This window comes from Sylvia atricapilla, chromosome 6 (assembly GCF_009819655.1).
Source record: "Sylvia atricapilla isolate bSylAtr1 chromosome 6, bSylAtr1.pri, whole genome shotgun sequence".
Classification (NCBI taxonomy): Eukaryota; Metazoa; Chordata; class Aves; order Passeriformes; family Sylviidae; genus Sylvia; species Sylvia atricapilla.
Window position 1 is genome coordinate 40,974,222 of NC_089145.1, and position 20,423 is coordinate 40,994,644.

The 20,423-nt window shown below is 39.9% G+C and overlaps 1 protein-coding gene across 1 annotated transcript in view; it reads right to left on the reverse strand.

The window, feature by feature from the left end:
• ESR2 (estrogen receptor 2) overlaps positions 1-19,563 on the reverse strand; it is a 31,652-nt gene extending 12,089 nt beyond the window's left edge. The window contains exons 1-5 of the mRNA XM_066321633.1: positions 19,449-19,563; positions 18,566-19,038; positions 14,268-14,443; positions 11,369-11,485; positions 2,053-2,352 (exon numbers count right to left, since the gene is read on the reverse strand). Of these exons, the coding sequence (XP_066177730.1) occupies positions 2,053-2,352; positions 11,369-11,485; positions 14,268-14,443; positions 18,566-19,038; positions 19,449-19,451 (1,069 nt within the window). The 5' untranslated portion in view covers positions 19,452-19,563. The remainder of the gene's footprint in view (positions 1-2,052; positions 2,353-11,368; positions 11,486-14,267; positions 14,444-18,565; positions 19,039-19,448) is intronic.
• Between the last annotated feature and the right edge of the window lie 860 nt (positions 19,564-20,423).

Consider the following 20,423-nt stretch of genomic DNA (forward strand, 5'->3'; position numbering starts at 1 on the left):
AAAATAATATCCAATAATAACTTAGAGATGAAAATGGGCATCTAACCCAGGTTCACAAAAGCAAGTATTCAGCTTTTCAGAAAGTAAAATTACTGCTCACTGGGCCATTAGTTGACAGCTCTCTATTTTATTCCTAAGACATTACCTCCAGGAGCCAGGGAGGGATGGACATGATTACCTTCAAGCAAGAGTTTTTGAAAAATAAAATTCCATGTCCTGATCTTTAGTCATCACAGTTTTTTTTTTAATGAAAAAAAAAATCAATGCACATTGAAGTGAATGCTCCAATATGGCGGTGTCACTTATAAGTGGTGCATATTAAATATCACATCTATTTTTGTCATTGCTCTACAATGTTGTTTTTTGCTGTTCCCTTTAACAGGAGAGATCAGAAAAAAATAAACAGAGATGACACAGTGTCAGCATTCCCAGGAACTGTTTTGAATGGGTTTTCAATGGGTTTTCTTCATACAATTCTCTTACTGCCAAGAAAAAGTTTTTAGTTCTGACATATGTTGAAAATAAACTAAAAGTGATCGATGCGAAAATTTGGGGTTTCCCTGACTGCTACATTCCTAATTTAAGGATTAAATGGAGTATTCTTCTCCAAGTTTGCTTCCTGCACTGTGCACACACTGGGTTTCTGGAGGGAAGGCTTCCTGTCATGTTTTCCCAGCAGCTCTTTACAGAACACACCATGTCAAGGGCAGGGCAGACATGAGCACGCTCTGAATCCATCAGCACAAAATTCAGGAGAGGATCCATGGAGAGCTGGCCCCCAGCAGTGCACTCTATCTAAAGCTCAGGATCAAGCCCCATGCTGATATGAGTCCACCAATTATTCCATGCTTTTAGCTCACTTTTAGTTTTTATTCTGCCTGTTTCAGTCATGGGTACTTCATGTAGAAGGAATTGCAAATGCTCACCATTTCTGGTTTGTGAGGAGTTAAAAGGTTCATTGTCATGATGCCGTGGACGTATTTGAGAAATTCCAGGCAGTTGTACTGCAGTGCATGTTCTTGATGTTCCAAACAACCAAAAGAGCCATTACTGATTTTTGTTTTGAAGGAGTGCACATGATAAATCTGAAATCAAGACTGAGCTCAACTGATATTTTTCTGCAGCAGCTCTGTCAAATGAAACAACTGCAGACACCCAGGACTTGGACACCTTTCAGTTATCAACAACTACTAGAAACCTTTTATCAGGACTCAAGGAAAAAATTGATTGTTAAATGAACCTCCTACATCAGCTTAATCAGGTATTTATAGCTGAGGTAGAAATTACATACAACACCACCTCTGCTTTGTAGCAAAACGAACAAGTATGTGAGTAAGAACACACAGCAAGTTATGGGTTATATTGTGTCTAAATCAAAAATCATCCAGGTTAATTACTGAGAGCAACAAACTCTCCATTACTTACCAGGATAGAAAGCTTGGCTTTTATACCATGCACTTACTGTGCTGCTCTGTGTGCTGGTTTAGCACGGATAGCAAAAACAAATTAGTGACTGGCTTTGAAATTAAAACCCACAAGAGAACTGTTCTGTGTTGTCAGTGGGGAAATTCCACAGCAGACTAAAAGAGACTTCTCTCTCTAAAGGAACTGATAAAAGACTATTTTATAGGTGGTAAACTCACCAAGAGTTCCAGGTTTTGTCTCCTTATGTTGTCAGTGGGAAAGGGAACAGTTTGGGGGGGGTGGGGTGAGAAGTGTTTTGAAAGGTTCATTTTGATTCTCATTTTCTTCTTTTAGTGCTTAGTAATAAATCTATCTTTATACCTTTTAAGTTTGAGCCCGCTTTGCTTTTCTCCTACTCCAATCTCACAGCAGAAAAAGTAAATGATTATGGTAGACAATCAAACTGGTGACATTCCAGCGTGGTGAAATTCCAGCGACTACACTAAATTCTACCACTACACTATATTTAGAAACCAGGAATTTAGAAAACAGGCGTGAAACCATTACACTCTGTCACATAAAGCAGAGGAGGACACATTGACAGTAAAACCATCGACCAAAACAAAACAGAAACAAGGAATTTCTCACCGGGAATTTTCTTGGCCCAGCCAATCATGTGCACCAGCTCTTTGTCCGCCAGCTTTGTCAGGGACATCATCATGGAGGCCTCGGTGAAGGGTTTGCTGGGCCGGCTGACCAGCACGTGGGGCGGCTCGGCTTCCAGCAGCGTCAGCACGAACTGCTCGGGGCTGACGGTGCTCAGCAGGATCTCCTTCACCCGCGTGGCCGCCTCGTTGTACCGCTTGGCCCTGCCCAGGCAATGCGCCCGATCCTCGGCGTTGCGGTGGCTCCGCAGGATCCGGTACCCGCAGCGTTCCCTTCTAGAGCCTGGGGAGTTATTAAAAAATAGGGATATTGATCTAATACCGATATCCAACTATGGCGGACAAAGACTCTCTAACAGTTTGGAGTTGGAAAGTGTACGTTCATTACCACGCCGGGCAGCGTGCGGGATAGCTCCCAAATACACACGCAATTTACAGATGATCACAGGGTCTTTCTATGTACAGCAGTATTCAATACCCAAAACACAAATGCATATTCATAGCTCTGGTCCATCCCATTCTCCGCTTCGTATGGTAATTAGCCAAAAAGCAATTAAGCATGCATAGTTTGTTCTTTGAAATGGGTTGGTGGTCCGTCTTATGGGGTGGAGTCTCAAAATGATGAAGTAAGATGGGTCATCTTCGCTTCAACTTTTTATCCATTTAGTGTTGTGTGACAACTGAATCCCGTTTTTCCAACACTGTTTTGATTTTTGATTATATTGTATTCCTGGAGTCTATTGATTAGTCAGAAAACTCAAAGGTAAGTTGACAGGCTTCATGATTTATCAGTTCCTTAAATCTGGCTTCTGTTAACAACGGGAAGTTTATCTATCTTACCTCAGCAATATCTAGTCTAACTAAAGTCTTTAATTCTTCAAAATTAATGTCTCACTGGCATGAGAGGCACCTGGTTGGCGTTGTGGAGCTTTTCCCACTGAATGTTCCTCCCTTGTGTAAACCCAAACATGTAGGAATGCACCTCCCACTGGTGGGGTTTGCACCCCACAGTAGCAGCAGTTTCCATTTTAGGAGAGGATTTGGGTTTCACACTTTGTCTCACTTATAAGGTAAAAAAGCAAAGACCTCGATACTTTTCTTGCCTAATTTGGCCACGTGCCAGCACAGAGACATCTAGTTGGATCTTTAGATCCTACAAACCTGATGCTATTTCTATTAGGCAGGATGACAAGAATTCCCTCACTTGTTACATACACAACAGAGAGCACAAAAGCCTTCCGTGCGTTTGGGGGGTGTTCTACCCATGTTCTGGCATGGCTTTTTCCTTTATTCTGTATTGGTTTATTTTTATCTTAATTAAAACATTTTGCTTTTCAAACACCTCCACTGATGCCATCTCACCAATATTTTAAGCCATCCTGGGGCTTCCAGCCAATCCCAGAGGTGACACACCTGCAAGGAGCTCATAATTCCTGTCTCCCCACAGCTGTGTCACAAACATTTGTGGAGAAGGGGGCAAACCACTTTAATATTGGATGTTCTAATATTGAACATTAAGTTTCTTGAACATTCAGCACGGACTTAACTTTGTCTGCACTGACTTCAGCTGAGGGGCTTTGTTTATTCTACTAAACAAAAATAAAGTTAAAAAATGTTTGGTTTTGAAGAACGGTTAACTCAGTTTAAAAGTCCAGTGGAAAACTCCCATTGATATCAAAAAGATATAAATCAGATTTTTAAAGGCAAATAAAGATAGCTGATTGTAAATTTTGCTTTATATATAAACTGGGGGAATAAAGGACTTGAAAGTCTGGGCCATGTTACAGATTAAATGCCTCAGGAACAAGCACAGCTAGGCCTCAGACTTAGCTGGATTCACAAGGGGAATCCTTCAGGCAGGGATTCACAAGATTTAAGCCATTTTCTCCGCATGTCTCAAAAAGCCAGCGGAATTTCTCCAAAGGCAATTCAGATATCTACAACTAAGAGCAAACACCCTGTGTGGAGTTCTGTCTGCAGAAGGTTATTTCTGTTGCAAAGAGCAGTCTTTTACTTCCCCAGATTTAATTAATTGTTCATTCTGACAAATTTAAATATTGTCCAATTCTTGGTCAGTGTTGTTGGTAGCCTCACTGTTACCTGGTTTTGCATAGCTTCCAAGGAAAGAGTCTACAATCTTCTCCAAAACCATAATATTCATAAAATACTCAGCTATAGCTGTACTTCAGATAGAAAAGAGATCAAACAAAAGCAAAATTTAAAATAGAGGCAGTGGGGGCACAAAAAATTAATTTCAGATACTGTTGACAAGGCTTTGTCTTGCTAAGTAAGATGATAGGCGAATGCAGACCCTCAGGCTCATGTGGCAGAGGAACCTCAGGTGGAGGTGGTTTTTCAGGTCATAGCCCTGTTACATCTTCAGCAGCTGTCAAACAGCATTTGGGTCAGTCTGCAGGAGGGGTGAATGCAAAGGTCAGTCAGGAACAAGCTGACTGAATAAGGACCAGCAGAGTCTTCCATGATTTTTAGGATGTGGACCTTTTTGTTGCACATGGCTCTCACTCTCTCACTTGCTGCCTGTTCAGTAAAACATGTTGGATGCAGGAGGAAGTTAAAGAAGTTCTCATTAAAGAGGTTCTCAGTATTGGAGAACACAATACTGTGTTTTCCCTGCAAATCCAAGATTGAAGAAGACCAATAGGCAAAGCTGGCTTGATGAACAGACGTCAGGCACAGAACTATCCAAGTGGGACAGGCCATTTGGAACTGGAAATATTTTTCGGCTGCAAGTCCAGCTTAAGGCCTGCACCATTTGGAGAAAGGATGGGTTTGTAACTTTCAAAGGGATGTGAGTATGATGAAATGGGCTGAGTGCAGACAGGATATTTTCACAAATAATGGATTGAAGGAAATAAATAACTTGTAAAACCAAGTGTTTAGCCAAATGACAACTAGCTAAAAGTTGCCAGAGCAGATGAACAGCAACTAAGGGAAGATAACATACCAGCAGGGACAGTCAGAGCGTGACACATTATCTTATGTAGATTTATGGAATGAAACTTGATGGAAATACCAAAAAAACCTTCCCTGCAAAACTACAGAAGTAACAAAGCAATTTCTTCCACCATCAGTCTGGGCAAACCTTCCTGAAGAGAGTCAAAGGCCACTGAGGCATAGACTATTTTCTAGAAAGACAGCTGGATAATGTAGTGAACTCTGTGCTAAGCCTCATTTCTTGACTAATGCACAAAGGTCAAGAGGAAAATCTTAAAGTGATTTGTGAGCTCCCAAAAAAACACTAGATTGGCACAGTGGGCTGCAGACTGTTCTGAAATCATGTACTGCACAGAAAGTATGTATTTTCCATCAGGGAAGACAAAAAGTAAAGGCTGACAGTGAAGTAGGCAACTGGAACAAAGTACAGCTGGAGAGAGATGAGGAGATACCCAAGAACCAGGGTGCTCTGCCTACAGATATCCATGGCTCTGATCTCCAGAGAATGGGAGAGACCACAACCACAAAGAAAAAAAGCACACTGTTTTCACTATTTAGAAAGCTGAAGCAAATTTCCCAGGGCCACCCTGAAATACAGAGCAAGAAAAATAGCAGAGGGAATAAAAGCCATGGGCAGGGTTGAGTAAAAATTTTCTTGGGCTTTCCAAAAATACCAAATGCTCTGTGACATGTGTAATCTGAGTTGTCCTTTCCAATTCACTGTTGTAAAGATCTTTAAACAACATTTTGTAGTCTACAAATATAAATTTGAGCTTGTATAAATATACAGAAAATATAAACACATGGGTAATTGAGCAGATACTTCAGTGAATATCAAAGAAATCAAATTTAAAAGCAATTTTAAAAGTAGTTCAGCATTCTGTTCTAATTGACAAAATCTTAAACAATTTCCATCTGCACAGCTGTACTCTGTGCTCCATCTAAAGATAATTCAATCAGGTTATGATTTTGAGAGTATTAAAGGTCTCAACACCTGTGGAGAGTTCTTAGTGGGAACTAGTAAAACCCTGTTAAATTACTTTAGGTTATTTAACTAAATTGAGGGTTTTTTTATATAACCAGTTCTTATTATATAAAATATGCTCCATTTAAAACATAATCCAAATTTCTATAATCACATTACCAGTGCAGAAAGCCAGATTAGTAGTATTGTATTTCTGCATAAAAAACTTGCAAGTAAAGAAAATATAACTGATGACAAAAACAAGGTGGGAAAAAACCCAACCAAAGCAGATTCTGAGTTATTTGTGGTATTTTTTATTCACCATATATTGCCAAAGCAGAAGTACGCTGAATCACTGAGCAGTGTGCATTAAAGATAGTTTTTCTATTCCCTTCTGCTTGCATTTAAGGAAAAAGAAAGCTACAGTTAAACTTTCTAGTCAGCTGAAACAGCAGAAGACACCAGATTTTCCAAATAAAACAACAATTTTCAACAACATAAAGGAGCTTCTTCACTTTCTATTCAAATCCAAAGTTTAGGCAGGACTAAGAAATTTTACCTATACATCTACTAGCATGCAACAGACATGTATAAGTGTTTATAAAGCTATATATTATAAATAATTATTGACCAGCCAAATGTTTTGCTTAAGTAGATACAGAGATGTGGATCAAGGTGTGTAAAGGCAGAGCAGTAAAATACAGCTTCCCAGATTAGGGACTATCTTTCACTTTACCACAAACTCCCTAACTCTACTTAATATCTAATATTCATTTCTATAAAGGTAATTCAGGCAATTGCAGAAGTGCAAAATGATCAAATCTCTCATTCTTCCTACCACACTCATCTTATTTAGAGCTATTTTGTGCAAGAAAATTGCTGTATTCAGCTGAAAATGCTGGACGAAGGGCAAGACCTTGAGCTACAGCACCACAGACCACAAGTAAATGACCCCAAGATATAAGAAATAAGGCACATTGAAAAAAAGCCATTAAAATGAGCCTGTTGTTCATTCAGCCATGAAGAAGCCACAGCAGGTATTACTGGAAGTGAAGCTCACTATTTTTCAGGCTTTGGAAATTCTCTGGAAATCACAAATGCTGTCTGATATGGTGGGCAGCTCCATGGCATGTTGCCGTTCATATTGATTTTGGTCCCTGGCAATGGCTCCTGTAACTAGCCAGTTCTGTAGCAACTGCAGATTCTACCGTTGAATATTTTATAATCAGTTTTTGAAAGTGTGTGAGCTTAAAACTGGCTCCAGTACACACTGGTAAATCATTATCACTCCAGTCGCCATTGAAAGCAAATGCAAATGTTCTGGTGAGTACATATTCCAAAGCAGACTCTCAAACCAAATTCTCAAGAGTAGAGCCACTGACAAAAGAGTTGCCATCTGTATAGCCATTTCTATAAAAGCTGAAATTCAATTAATACATCTGATGTCCAGAGAATGTCTTGAAACATTTTGTCCCTATTTAATTTTTGTGTGAAAAGTACTTTACAGTATTTTAACTGCACACAGCAGCCACACACAGGAGAAAGAGCCAAATCCTGAACCAGCCCACAGAGAAATCTTTTTTTCCTTCCTGCAAACTTGTCAGATGATGCCAGGATTCAAGAGCAGCATCTCTCCATCACTTTTGAATGTGGCCTCTCAGCCTCCTCACTTGGGGCTGAAAGGAGCTTTATCTTTGGAACAATTTCAACATGCTGAGAACTGACACATGGGGGAAAAGATATAGGAGCAGGGCAGAAGAGGGAAATAAAAGTCAGGGAAACTGAAGAATCCTTGTGAAAGGAGATCTATTTGAGCCTCAGGAAACAAACCAAAAGCAAAGCAGGGCACAGCTGCTCCAAGAGTGACAAGTGATGAAACAACTCCCCTCTTCTCCACTGCCTTTGACAAACAGTGCAAGTCCATTTCAGCTTCCCAGGTAAACACCAGAAGGTTCCAAGGGAAGATCAGTTTTATCCTGGTCTGTTTTATTCAAGTTTGCTGGGCAGAGTTTACTGCAGTTTTTCTGTTTTCTTTGTTCCTGATGAGAGCGCAAATTTTTTGCTAATTATTTTTCAACCACTGTTAGGAGTGGTTGGAGTACGACTCCAAACTTTAGCAGTAGCTTCCTTGTTTGGAACAGCAGGGAATGTGGATTTCCTGCAGAGGAATTGGCAGATGCAATGTTTACAACCCTTATGTTTTTGGCAATGATGTATATTTCATAAGAAAATCCAGTATCACCTTAATACAGGGCACCCCCAAGCTGGCCTCCACCAAAATACCTGTGCCGTGTTGGGCTGACTTCTTAACATTTTTGAAGGCAATGACATCCAACAGAATTTCCGCCCAAGAAGCTGTAGAGCATCACTTTTCTGCCATCTTGTACTGTATGGAAGATGGCCTGTACTCCTTAATCACATTTAGGCACAGAAACATGTTTTAAACACACAAGTACATATCTGTGTGTTGTTTCTCGAGTTGTCTATTGAGAATATGCAAAGCAAAGATTTAAAGATATGATGGGAATGGTGCCAAGATTTTATGAAGACCTCTCATAAACTACAAAGTGGCAACTGAACTTCTTTTATCACTTCTGCTGGATACAAGTCTCCACTGAGCAAAAATGCACTCAACAAGCCATTCTATCCCATCCAGGGCTTCAGCAGATGTGAACCAATTCTTTCACTAAGGGATCTCAGAAAGGAGCAGAGATGCAGAAAAGCTTTCATTAAAAACAATGTGTTCTCTTTTATGGCTTTCTACAATAAAACGTTTATATTAGAGCACAGTTTTTGTGAGAAAATGTCTGAGAGATAATCTCTCTGGTCTGCAGGAAATGGCATTTACATTTCATGCAAGAAATAGTCTTAAAAATCTGTCTGGTTTAAATGTCTGTCACCATGTGTCCATACACCAGCATTACTCACAGGTGCCACTTCACTCATCGGGTGACTCAGTTCTGAGTAATTTTTTGGTTATTTTTTCTGAAAATAAATTGTTTAGACTCTCAAATTCTTGAGAGTTTCAAGCTTTAGTGCTACTATTTTAAAAGCTAATCATTTAAAACTACTTTTTTTGTTTTCTCAGTCATAGTTTCAATCTGGTTTGTTTTTATTTTTCTTTTTTTTTTGTCTGGCATAGTCATCAATGTCCTGTAGACAATCCCTATTGTAAAAAAACATGCTAATGAATATGTGACAAGATTCAAGGGAACACAGGCTAGGACATAAGTGCATACTATAATTTATTACTTGTAATAATATTACAGTGTCTAATCACATACCAGGACTTTCTGGACTAGAATAAAAGGATTAATATAAAGGCAAGCCTTGTGGAGGTCTACCTTATGATATCATTGTGGATTCAATCTTCACCAAACCTTTCCCACTCCAGAACTGAGGCTTTATAGAAACCTCCCTTGGAAAAACTTTGGGCAAAATTCTGAGTCATAAAAATGACCAAGAGACAGTGGCACCAATCAGAAAGTAAGATTTTGAAAGGCTTATTTGCAGGCATAGGGCTTTCCTCCCTGGGGGTAAGACCAAACACCAATAAAGTTGATGTGCATCATCACTGCAGGAAAAGACAGAAGCTTCACACAGAAAGGAGCATCTGACTTGAGCAGAAGAAACTAAATGTACTTCAGGAGTAAAAAAATAATAACCAGGAACAGCTGAAATTCAGTTCTACTCTTTGAGTTAACAGCTAGAAATGAACAGGGAGGCTGCAGTCATAACAGATCATGGTGTGATCATGAACTGCCAGCATGATGTTACCTTGAAAAAGCCAAATAGGATCGTGGGCTGTGCACAGAGGAAAGCTCCTGCAGCAACAGAAATGTATCAGTGTTGAGGAGAGTCACTGGAATGCTGTCCATGATTCTGGGCATCCAAGTGCAAATTGGGTTATCTCTGCCCGGAGCAGGTGGAGGGGCAAGCTACTCTGATGATTTCTAGATTCATCTACTTTCCTATTTTGCAAGACAAGAAGTTTTCTTGGTTTATTTAGCCAACCAAAACAAAGTGGGGGAAAATGATGTAGTCCTTAAACAAAACGAGGCCTCTAACAAAAAAGAGGAGCCTCTAAGCTAGAAAACAATGTTGTTGCAAGAAAAAATGGACACTAATTTTTCAGCAATAAATGCAGACTGAACTTCTAAAGAAGGTTCCTAATGAAAGAAGTCATATTTCACAGTCTTCAGATCAAAGCTGTGGGAGGATGAAAATGGTGTCTAGTTTTGAAACAGAAATAGGTATCTACATTAAATGGGATGAGACAAGATGCACGCCTGCAAATCATGGAGAGCCAAGCACAGGAACCTTCTCCTGTCCACTTCAGTGTTTTTATGGGTTATTTTCCCAGCCTGTTTCTATTACATACATTGGGGAATCTATAAAAAACAGCAAACCTTGACTGTAAACATACGTTACATTGAAACATTTCCTCAAATAATTTTTTCTTAGAAGTAACCTTTAAAATATCATCTATAAATGATCAACTGCATTGAAGTCACATTGCTGTAAGTACAAGAAAGGATAAAAGAAAAGGCTGGATAATTCTGAGTGGTACAGTGACAACAGTGGTTGTTCACTATTTTTTTTTTTTGGTGGAAGAGCTGTGGGCATCATCTGAAGACAGCCTGTTCAAAAAAAGGAACTGGCCTCCCAGTGCCTTCCCCTCACTGCCCCACCAAAGCCCCCCACAAAAGCCTGGCAACCTGGTTCTTCCCAGGATGGATGGTCAAGCTGCTGAGGAATGTTGTAGATGCTAAACCTTTATAAAATTAAAAAGAGAGACAATGGAAAATCTGTCATTCTACTAGTGTCCCCAACCACTAATTTTTGGAAGCTGAGAGCTGACAGCAGTAGTTCCACATTGATGCTGGTCTCATTCCTACACTCCTTCTGAGGCACCCATTCTTGCCACTGTCAGAGGTGGAATACTGGGTTAATTAACCACTGCTTCGATGTGACACTGCTGCTCCCGCAGTGCATCCAACCAGCAGAGTACAGCACAGCCTCCTTCACCTCACATGAGCAGAGACTGGCTCTGGAAGGTTCTGGAAGCAGCAGCTCTTGATTTCCCATTCTGCATGGCATGGAAGTAACTTGCCTCTCCAAAGCTCTGCAGAGGTTATACGGTTTTCACAGGCTTAACGTACACCTTTCCCAGGGGTTTTCTTCTGAAAATGATAATTCTTTTTCAGCTTTAGTAATCAGTTAACTCCTTGCCATAAAACCTGCTTAAACCTTGCTCTAAGGTTTAAGCCTTGTGCCTTCTTAGGATCCCAAAGGGAAAAAAGACACAGGATTGGCTGAAGGGAAGAAAAGACCCAAAGCAGCAAAACCCAAGCTGAGAAGGCAGACATGCCAAACTCACCACATTTCATCATCCCCACTTCGTAGCATTTCCGCAGCCGGCATGCCTGGCAGCTCTTGCGGCGGTTTTTGTCTATTGTGCATTGATTGGTGGCCGGGCAGATGTAATCGTTGTGTCCTGCAAGGGGCAGGAAGGGAAAAATCAACATTTACAACCATCCTGGTCACTTCCCGAATCAGGAATGTTCTTGACTTTAAACAATTCAGCTTTTTCATGTGCTCCTTTAATTTAACTGACGCAAAAATTTATATTTATCCCATATTATGAACATCAGCCTGTGGCCTCCAAATGAACGAGACAGGATTGCTCAGCTTTATAGTGATGACTGTCAGATAACTAAGCACCTTATAAAACCAACTAATTTTTTGAAAATGGAACATACACTCTTGTGGAAATTTTCTCCCAACCTCCAATTTCTTACTGTGTATTTGGAGTCTATAGCTGGCACATACCAGGTTTTAATTTTTTTTTTTTCCCTCAGCAGAATTGAAAAGAGCAGCTTCAGTCCTGAAAAGATTTCAGTAAACTACGGCTCTATTTACTGAACTCTGACGTGGTGAATTCCAGGAATAAAGAAGCCTTTGGAGGATTGACCCTGGACCAAAGTTAACAAAAAGAAAAAAAAAAGCCAAGATAGAAAGCAGACTGGTATGAAATAATGCATCCTGTAACTACAAAGAAAAGCACAAGCGGAGGGTGTAAGTAATTAGATATTTGGTGTAATTTAGATATTCTGGACAAGTGTTTATCTTATTTTCATCAGTTTTCACTGCAGCCTCTTTTGTTCTCTTCTTATTCTTTCCCATATTACCTCGTTCCCACCCAAACCCCTTTACTTTACTGTATTTCATTAATCAGTAATCTGGTCCAAAGGTTTACTACTGGACTTGGGTACACTTCTGGTGTAAATACAGTTGAAACATCTCCTGCCGAATAGTGGAACTATCTCTTGCAGCAATTACCAAAGGATGCAAAAAATATTCATTCATTTACTTTTCTTAATATCTTTTCTCCCAGGCTGCTTTTTAAGTTGGTTTAGGTTTTATTTTTTTTCCCCAACCAAGAATAAGAACAGGGAAAAATACAGCTACTAGAGTGATTTTTTTTTCACTTGGTACAAATCCAAGAGTTCATGTCCCTAAGAGTAATTATTTAACTGAACCATTGTGACTATCGCCATGCAAAATTGTAATTATTTTAACCTTGAATTCTTGAACTGACAATTTAAAAAAGAAGATATCATGTTACAATTTGTCCCATTTCCTACTGGCAGTTACAACTGAAAAACAAATTACTGTTTACCACTCTTCACACAGCATGGAGGGAGAGGAAGAGGAAGCTCTCTGTTGCACACAGGAATATAAAGTGATTGAAAATTCTTGTGGCCTTGGGATAATTTAACTTGCAGGCAGATGTGTAGCGATGTGGGACAAACAGACTACACAACAAACTCAGACAAGCCAAGGAGACCACACACAGTTGCTCAGTCATACTTCTAATTTTAATTTAGTTAATGAGCCTGACATTTTTGTCTATGGCAGGCCCAGAAGTCTTTTATTTTAATACACAATATCCTGCATAACAAGCATTGCAGCTGAGTGCTTGATAGTGTTTTATGCCAAGAACTGGCTTTCTTTTATTTGCCTTTTTTTATTCTTTCATTTGAATTACAAACACCATTACTTGACAGCGTACACTGAGGTGTACAAAAGGCCACAGTGGGTAACTTGCTGGTGGCCCAAGTACATGTGGAGCAACACAGAGCAGGCAAAGCATTTACTTGACAGAAAACACATTGAGATGAAATTCAGTCTCCATTTGTGACAAACGGGACACAAAGGTCGCTTCAATTATTTTAGAAATGAAAAGTACTTGCACCAGCTTGTAGAAATTGCTATTCACCTGTGCAGAATTCGCACATTGAATTGAAAAGGCAAAACAAGCTCTGAATTAAATTTTATTCTCTTAGTGGCACCATCTCTGTCATATTGAACAAAAAGAAAATATCTGAAGATTGCTAAAGGCTCTGCAGGCAGAAGAAGAGGAGGAACATTAAAGATCAAACAGCAAAAGCATTTTCTGCATTGGTATCCACATGTAGCAGCCAATGTCAATAGAAATGATTTTCCACCAAAAGATCCCAGATGAGGCCAAAGATCAGGATAACTAGGCCAAGGTTAATGAAACTAAGTGCCCCAAAGCTGCAATAGGGTGCCTAAGTGATTTCTACTGGCTGTGACAGCAAACATGGAGCCCCACACTTACTTCACTCTGCATCCACACAGCAAACATTAAGAATTTAAACATGGAAGTGGAAGTGTTACATAGAGAGATCTGGCAGAGTAAAAGATACTGTAGTGCAGGCTCTGAGGGATGAGGGCTGAGCATTAACAATAATCAGGTTAGTACCTGATATATGCTACACCTATTTTTCTATCCTCCATGGTGTGTAGATATTATACACTATGACTCAATAGCTCCAGGCAAGAGACTCTAGTCAAGTGGAGCTCCCAGCAAGCAAAGTCTCCAGATAATTTCCTACTCTTACTGTGTCTATGACAAATAATTCTCAATTACTACAACCAAGCTGGGCCACAAACTCCCATCAGGTTCACAGGTCTGCAGTGCCATCCCACCCAGGCCCGTGCTGCAGGGCCTCACTGAGCTATGAATTCCACATCTTCTCTAAAGAAATCAATTGCTCACTCTGTAATGCTTCCAGATCTTGATAACATCAGAGCCAAGAGATGAAGCAGTCAGATCATGTGTTGCTCTATTTTCAGTATGAAGCACCAGACACCAGGATTTCAGACCAGCTCATTAATAGGTCAACTGCTGCAGCCCCTGGTCACATGAAACAATTTACTTAAGCAAAATTATCAAAACCTGTTTGTCCTACCTTGAATGCTTCTTTTAAAAAATGCTTTGCAGCCTTCACAGGACCAGACCCCATAGTGGTATCCTGAAGCATAGTCACTGCAGACTGCGCAGAAGTGGGCATCCTTTTTTGAGCCAGGATTATTTGCAATTGGGCTTGTACAGTCATTGCCATTAATTTTTCTTTTTAATGTTTCTCTGATAGAAAAGAAAAAAATCTCTTATAAAAGAGGAAAATTGTAAACAGCACTGCAAAGAGTTTCATAATTTTCCATTGTCTTCTATTCCCTCTCTATAGAGAATGTTCCTGGACACAGGATGGTGTGAAACACTGGTAAGCCTTTTCTGACAAGATAATTTAAAGCATGTAGTCCCATCCCAGTGATGACACACTAGAAAGATTTAGGCATAAAACTGGACTGCTGCTGAATCAATTGCATGAACCCTGGGAAAATCATATGGAATGCTGATGGGTCTTGAAGAATTATTGGAAATGTGCAAGTCCAGGAGTTTGTGAATCAAGTGGATTTTGCCTCTGGGAAGTTTCACATGGGAAAGGAGAACTCAGACATCTCAGACTAACATTATAAGTGCTACAATGAATAGAGCTGCAGTTGCTTTGTCCTCTTAGTAAGGCAAAATTACAACACACATCAATTCTGCAGTATTTAATCCTTTACAGGAGGTTTTAATCATTCAATGACATTCTGTAGATAAATAACTGAGGTGTGAATCTCAGCCTACAAGATCAGCTCATGATGTCAGAAAGACTTTTCTGTTCAAGGTGACAGCCCATGTTGATCACCCTAATGCTAAACAAAACAAAGTCTGAATACAAGAAGAATGAAGAAACACAATTAATAAAATACTTCCATACGTCAAAAAACCCTGTTGCTCTATATAAATTAGTAAGCTACAGACAACTCTGAAGTGTTGCAAAGAACTCCAACACACAGGAACTATTCTTCATGACTGAATTAAAATTAAAACAGGAAAAAACATGATAAAACAGCCAACTCCTGACACCAAGATCCTGGAAACAAACACCAGAGGAAAGGAACTTAGATTATCAGTAACACTGGGTTTAAGTATAGGAAGTACATCCATTGTATCCTTTTTATCTGGACCAAATTTTCTTGATGGGTTTTGCACATTGTGCTTTCAGGGTCAATACAATTTCTAGACAGAGAGAAAATAGTGTCATGTGCAAACTCTCAGCAGCTCAGAGTTTGGAAAACGAATGCTGTATAGTTAACTTATAGGTACAAACTTAAACATAGAGGCAGAACTTTGGAACTCTAGAATTTTCCTTCCCACCTTCCAGAAGGATTAGGGAGGAGAAGAAAAATCAGAATAAGACAGCAGGTAGCATGGTTTATGATTTCTACAGAACAAGGGCAAGTTTAGGACAGAAATTTGGAAACATGCTGAAAGTGATGTCAAGGAGGCTTAAACTAATATATTAAAAGTAGTTTTTGTGCTGGTTTCATGACAGGAGGTAAGGACAAGCACACCCACATACCAACTGAAAATCATCAAGTTCATAAGTTTTTGAGGAGAACATGTACCAATTTCCTGGTAAAAAATTTGTAAAGGAAGAAAAGGTGCTTCTCAGAGCAAATTTCAAAGCAGAAAAATTAAGGTATTCGTTGTACAATTAAGTTACTCAGAGACTTTTTAAAAATGGTAATTCATTCAGATACAGCAGGGCAGAGGAATGTTTAAGTATTTAACAAGCTCAGTCTTTGATTACACACACACCTCCTTAATGGGTTGGTGAATCACTGGGTTATTTCCCTCTCTGCCATGCTGGTAAGACCAGTGAGAGGGAAGTCACCCCAAGAGTAAAGGGGCTGTATCACACATGCCTAAAATGTTTCTAGTGCAAGGAGGGAAAAGCATTCTTATTCCTTCCTATTCCCCTGTCTTTGGAAGCAAAAGTAATTTGGTGTTTCACATTAGTAAGAGGTATGTTTTTAAGCTTTACCTGGGAATCATTAGCAGTTGTGAGGGTCAGAAGAGGCTTAAAATCAGCTGGAGCGCCTCTCTGTGACTGATTGATATGCTGTGGAGAAATGCTTATTTCCCTTGATAAAGCACTGAGGTTATGGATGAAAATAAAGAAAAAGCACACACCATAACATCTCGGCGAGGATTGTTGGTTTTTACCTCCCAGTCATGACAAGTGTTTTAAAAAAGCACTTTTTCTTTCCTTGCTTAAAAGTTTAATGACAGCCACCCTGCACACATGCAAACTGCAAGGCTTCCTCAGACTTTTGGCAAACCTGCACGCAGCGGAGCCATCTGGAACAAACTCCTCCTGCGGGCCAAGCAGCATCAGAGCTGCTCATCTGCGACAGCTGCAGCCTCACACCAGGAGGCTCAAACCCCATCAGTTTGTCACCACTGAACAACAAACCTAGCAGTCAGGGCTTTCAGGTAAACATCCCATACTCTGAGATTCTGCTGCTCTCACAGCGTTTCCACACACAGGGTGATCCAGAGAGGGCAGCCCCAGGCGAGGGTAGAGACCACATCCCAGCTGCTGCAGGATGCTCAGCAGAGGAGTGAGCTGCCAGGTCCTGTAGGTGAGCTGGAAGTGGCTGGATGGATGCCCACAATGTTCCTGCACCAAAGGATGCAGGAAAATAGGGGATGTACCCTGGCTACTGAGGAACAACATGGTAAAAGATTTATTGCTTTATACTTCCTACTACTCCTTTCTGTTTTATGATTGTGGTTTCTATATAGAGATACTACCTTTAAAAAAGAATTAGGACTTCACTTAAAGTGAAATCACTGATTTTCTCTTGGTCATCCTTCTACTCTGGGCAACCTGGTCTAGGGGAAGGTGTTCCTGTCCATGGCAGAGGGGTTAGAATAGATGGTCCTAAAGACACCTTTCAATAAAAACCATTCTGTGAAAAAGATATTATACTCCAGATTTTCTTGATTTCTCTTTAAGTTAGGTCATCATTAGCTGCATGGGCAATAGTCCTTATATATCTTTATGAATAGGTGATGACTCGTTTATTTAAACTCCCTTCTCTCTGTAGTAGAGAAGGCACTGCAGAGGATCAGACAGGGTGCTCTTGCTCCTGGCTTATTCCAGCTTCTGTCCCAGCACTTGGACAGTTTCAAACACTAACCTTCCCAGGGCTGTCAAAGTTTTGGAACCTTAACCAAAGTGGAAAGAGTTTGGATGTTATCCCTGTACACATCAAAGCTGCTTGGGGAATTCTTCTCTTACATGAGTGCTACCCAAAGAGTCTTTCCCAATCCACACACCTACACTGAAAGCATATTTACACTCCAGAACTGCATAAAGCCCACCCATTGCAGAAGGAGTGTGGGTAGTCTCAAAAATAGCACAAATCCTTTATTAACCATTGAACTAAAACTGTTGCCAAGACACACTATTTTTCATACTCCAAATGACTGCTGAAGTTAAATAAGGAGGCCTATGAATAAACATACAGCTGCTGAAGTAGGAACAGCACCTGCACACCCTGAGTTTTTATCCATCCAACAGTGTTGTGCCTACGAATGGAGCAATTTCATCAGCTGATGATCAGATGCTGACTGGGGTTTGCACTATGGGTAAATGTGCAGAATGACAGTGTGTTTTTGGAAACAGAGTTTCTTGTCAGAAACTCTGACAAACTCTGAAAATATAACCTGTGACTTTGCTCTTCACAACAACTTTACAGAGTCAGTTTGGAACAGCAGCAAGAAACAAAGTCAGGCTTTTTCAGCAGCAGCCCCCTTTTTAACATGATGCATGCTGTGTGACTGCTTATACTAAAACCAAAAAGCAAAGAAAATATTTTCCTTGAACTTCAAGTTAACAAAAAGCCTTCACTTCTATTACAACCAGTAAAAAAAATCTGGGTAAAAATGAATTCAAACAATATTTTATGAGAAAGCAAGAAGAATGAACCTTCACCTCTTTCACTCAAAGGACTTAATCTGCCAGAGCATAATTAATTTTATTACACAAAATAGCACCTAGCAGTCTTGAACTTTTGTTTACACAATGTAAACTGTTCCCACGCTGAAGGTATTTGTAATGCTGTGTTGGTGTATAGTACTCCAAGGAGGTATTGAAAAAAACATTTTAGAAGTTACATTAAAACAAAGAAACAAACCAACCACACACACACACCTCCCAACTGATTTGGTGTCTAATGGAGTTTTTTGGTACAGTTTTGTTTTGCAGAGGGGCAAACACATAGAATTCATATGTAAAAAGAAAATACTTGAGCTAAGGAAACTGTAAATAAAATTCAGCCAAGTTTTAAAGCAACAGGCAGCACTGACCTGCTCCCGGGCAGCACTGGCTCCATGGGTCGTGCATCACACCACAGGCTCTTGGGCTGCTCTGCATAGAGCAGTGAGGACTGGCAGTGCAGAGTCAGAGGGGACAGATGGCCAGGAGCAGACCACAGCGCATTGGGGCTGGAGGTTTGCCTTGCAGTCATGCCCTCTGGATCCCCAAAATTGCTGGCAATGTTGTAATTCACCATAGCAGGGCTGCAGAATGCCATTGAGGAATATTCATGCCTGTTTTCCATGTAAGATGAGGGAATGTAGACTGGACTGTGTTCTGCTGGCAGTGTGGGCTGATTGCAGCTGTAAGGAACTGGAGAGATGACACCAGCAGGTGAATTTTTAATTTCTGTTTTATTGCATCCAATATCCTGAAGTGGCAGCAACTGAGAAAAGTCCTTGTGAGAAGATGTGCACAGGGACATCTTGAAGCAAGATTGAAGAGTGCTGTTTAAATATTCATCCTAAGACAATAAAGAATAAAAAAAATTAAAAAGTAAGAAAGCTCTGCATTAAGTCTTTTCTATAAAAGAAAAAAGGCATCAGTAAACCATAAAAAAATCTCGTTAAAACAGAGTACATACCAAATGCACTTAAATAGTCAATGTACAAATTTACTCCCTTTTAGAAAAATAAAGCTTTCTAGATTACCCTTTTTAAAAAAGGCTAAAACACAGATTCAGACTCCCTTAAAAATAATAATAATAATTTTAAGAACAAAATTATTTGAGGCCTGCCTGAAAGAAAGATGAAAGCAACAACTTGGATCTTAACAGGAGTTACAACCAGGGTAAATCTGCTCTCTATCAGAGATAAAATTACCCCAAGGTCCACAGCTATGGAGGAGAAATCAATTCTCTTTATAACAACTCACCATCTCCTGCTGTTAACTGCACTGCAGTCTTCAGCCTTGTGCTTCAGGGTGCTTCCCTTTTCCATCACAAACATGTAACAGCAGGCATTTTGAAAACAAACACACACACATGTATATCCCCTATACCTTCCAAATCCAGAACTCCACTGCACATCCCTCTACAAAGAGGAGGAAGACAGGTAGTGGGTGTCATCAAGCACTGCAACTTCATCACTGAGAGGTCCCTGGATACGGCACCTCTGAACAGAGCCATTGGAAAAGTAGAAGTCATAAAACGCAGGTATTTCCAAAGCTGACAATAACACTTGAGTGATTTTATAAGGTCCAGAAGTTTTATAATTCCCTGCAACTCTCCGTCCCCATAACAACTACCTCCTGTCCTTTCTCCCATCTGACTCAGCTATCAAAACAAAGACCTTAAATTGCCCACAGTAAATATACCTTGCCAGATTTAGGCACATACAAATTATTTAAGAGACAAAAGAATTTTTAAAAGAAAAAGAAAAGCCCACCAAAATTATCCTCCTGAGACAGACCCCTGTCCTAGGAGCATTATTTTGCTGTAGCATTTAAATTTTTTCTTCTTTATTCCTTACTACGAGTTTCATCTGCAATTCATTCCAGCTCTGAAGACAGACCTAGTTTGCAATTCAAAACAATTCTGTATCCAAAATAGCAAGTTTCAGCCCCTGAACTGATATTGCAATGTACTTTTACATATGCTAATATGATCCTAACATGAGAAACCACAGGATAACTAAACATTCACCCACAGCTTTGCTATTCCACAAGTAGCCAAGGTATAGATGCTAAATGTTCTTACCTTTTTTTTGCCTCACATGACCATAAAGCAAGATGAGGAAGATTCAAGCATGGGTTTGTAGAAGTACCAGCAACCTCCCTGTCCACAAAGTTCCCAGCCTGATGGCATTTCTAGTATGCCACCTTGGGGCATTGATATGTTTTTCTCTTCTA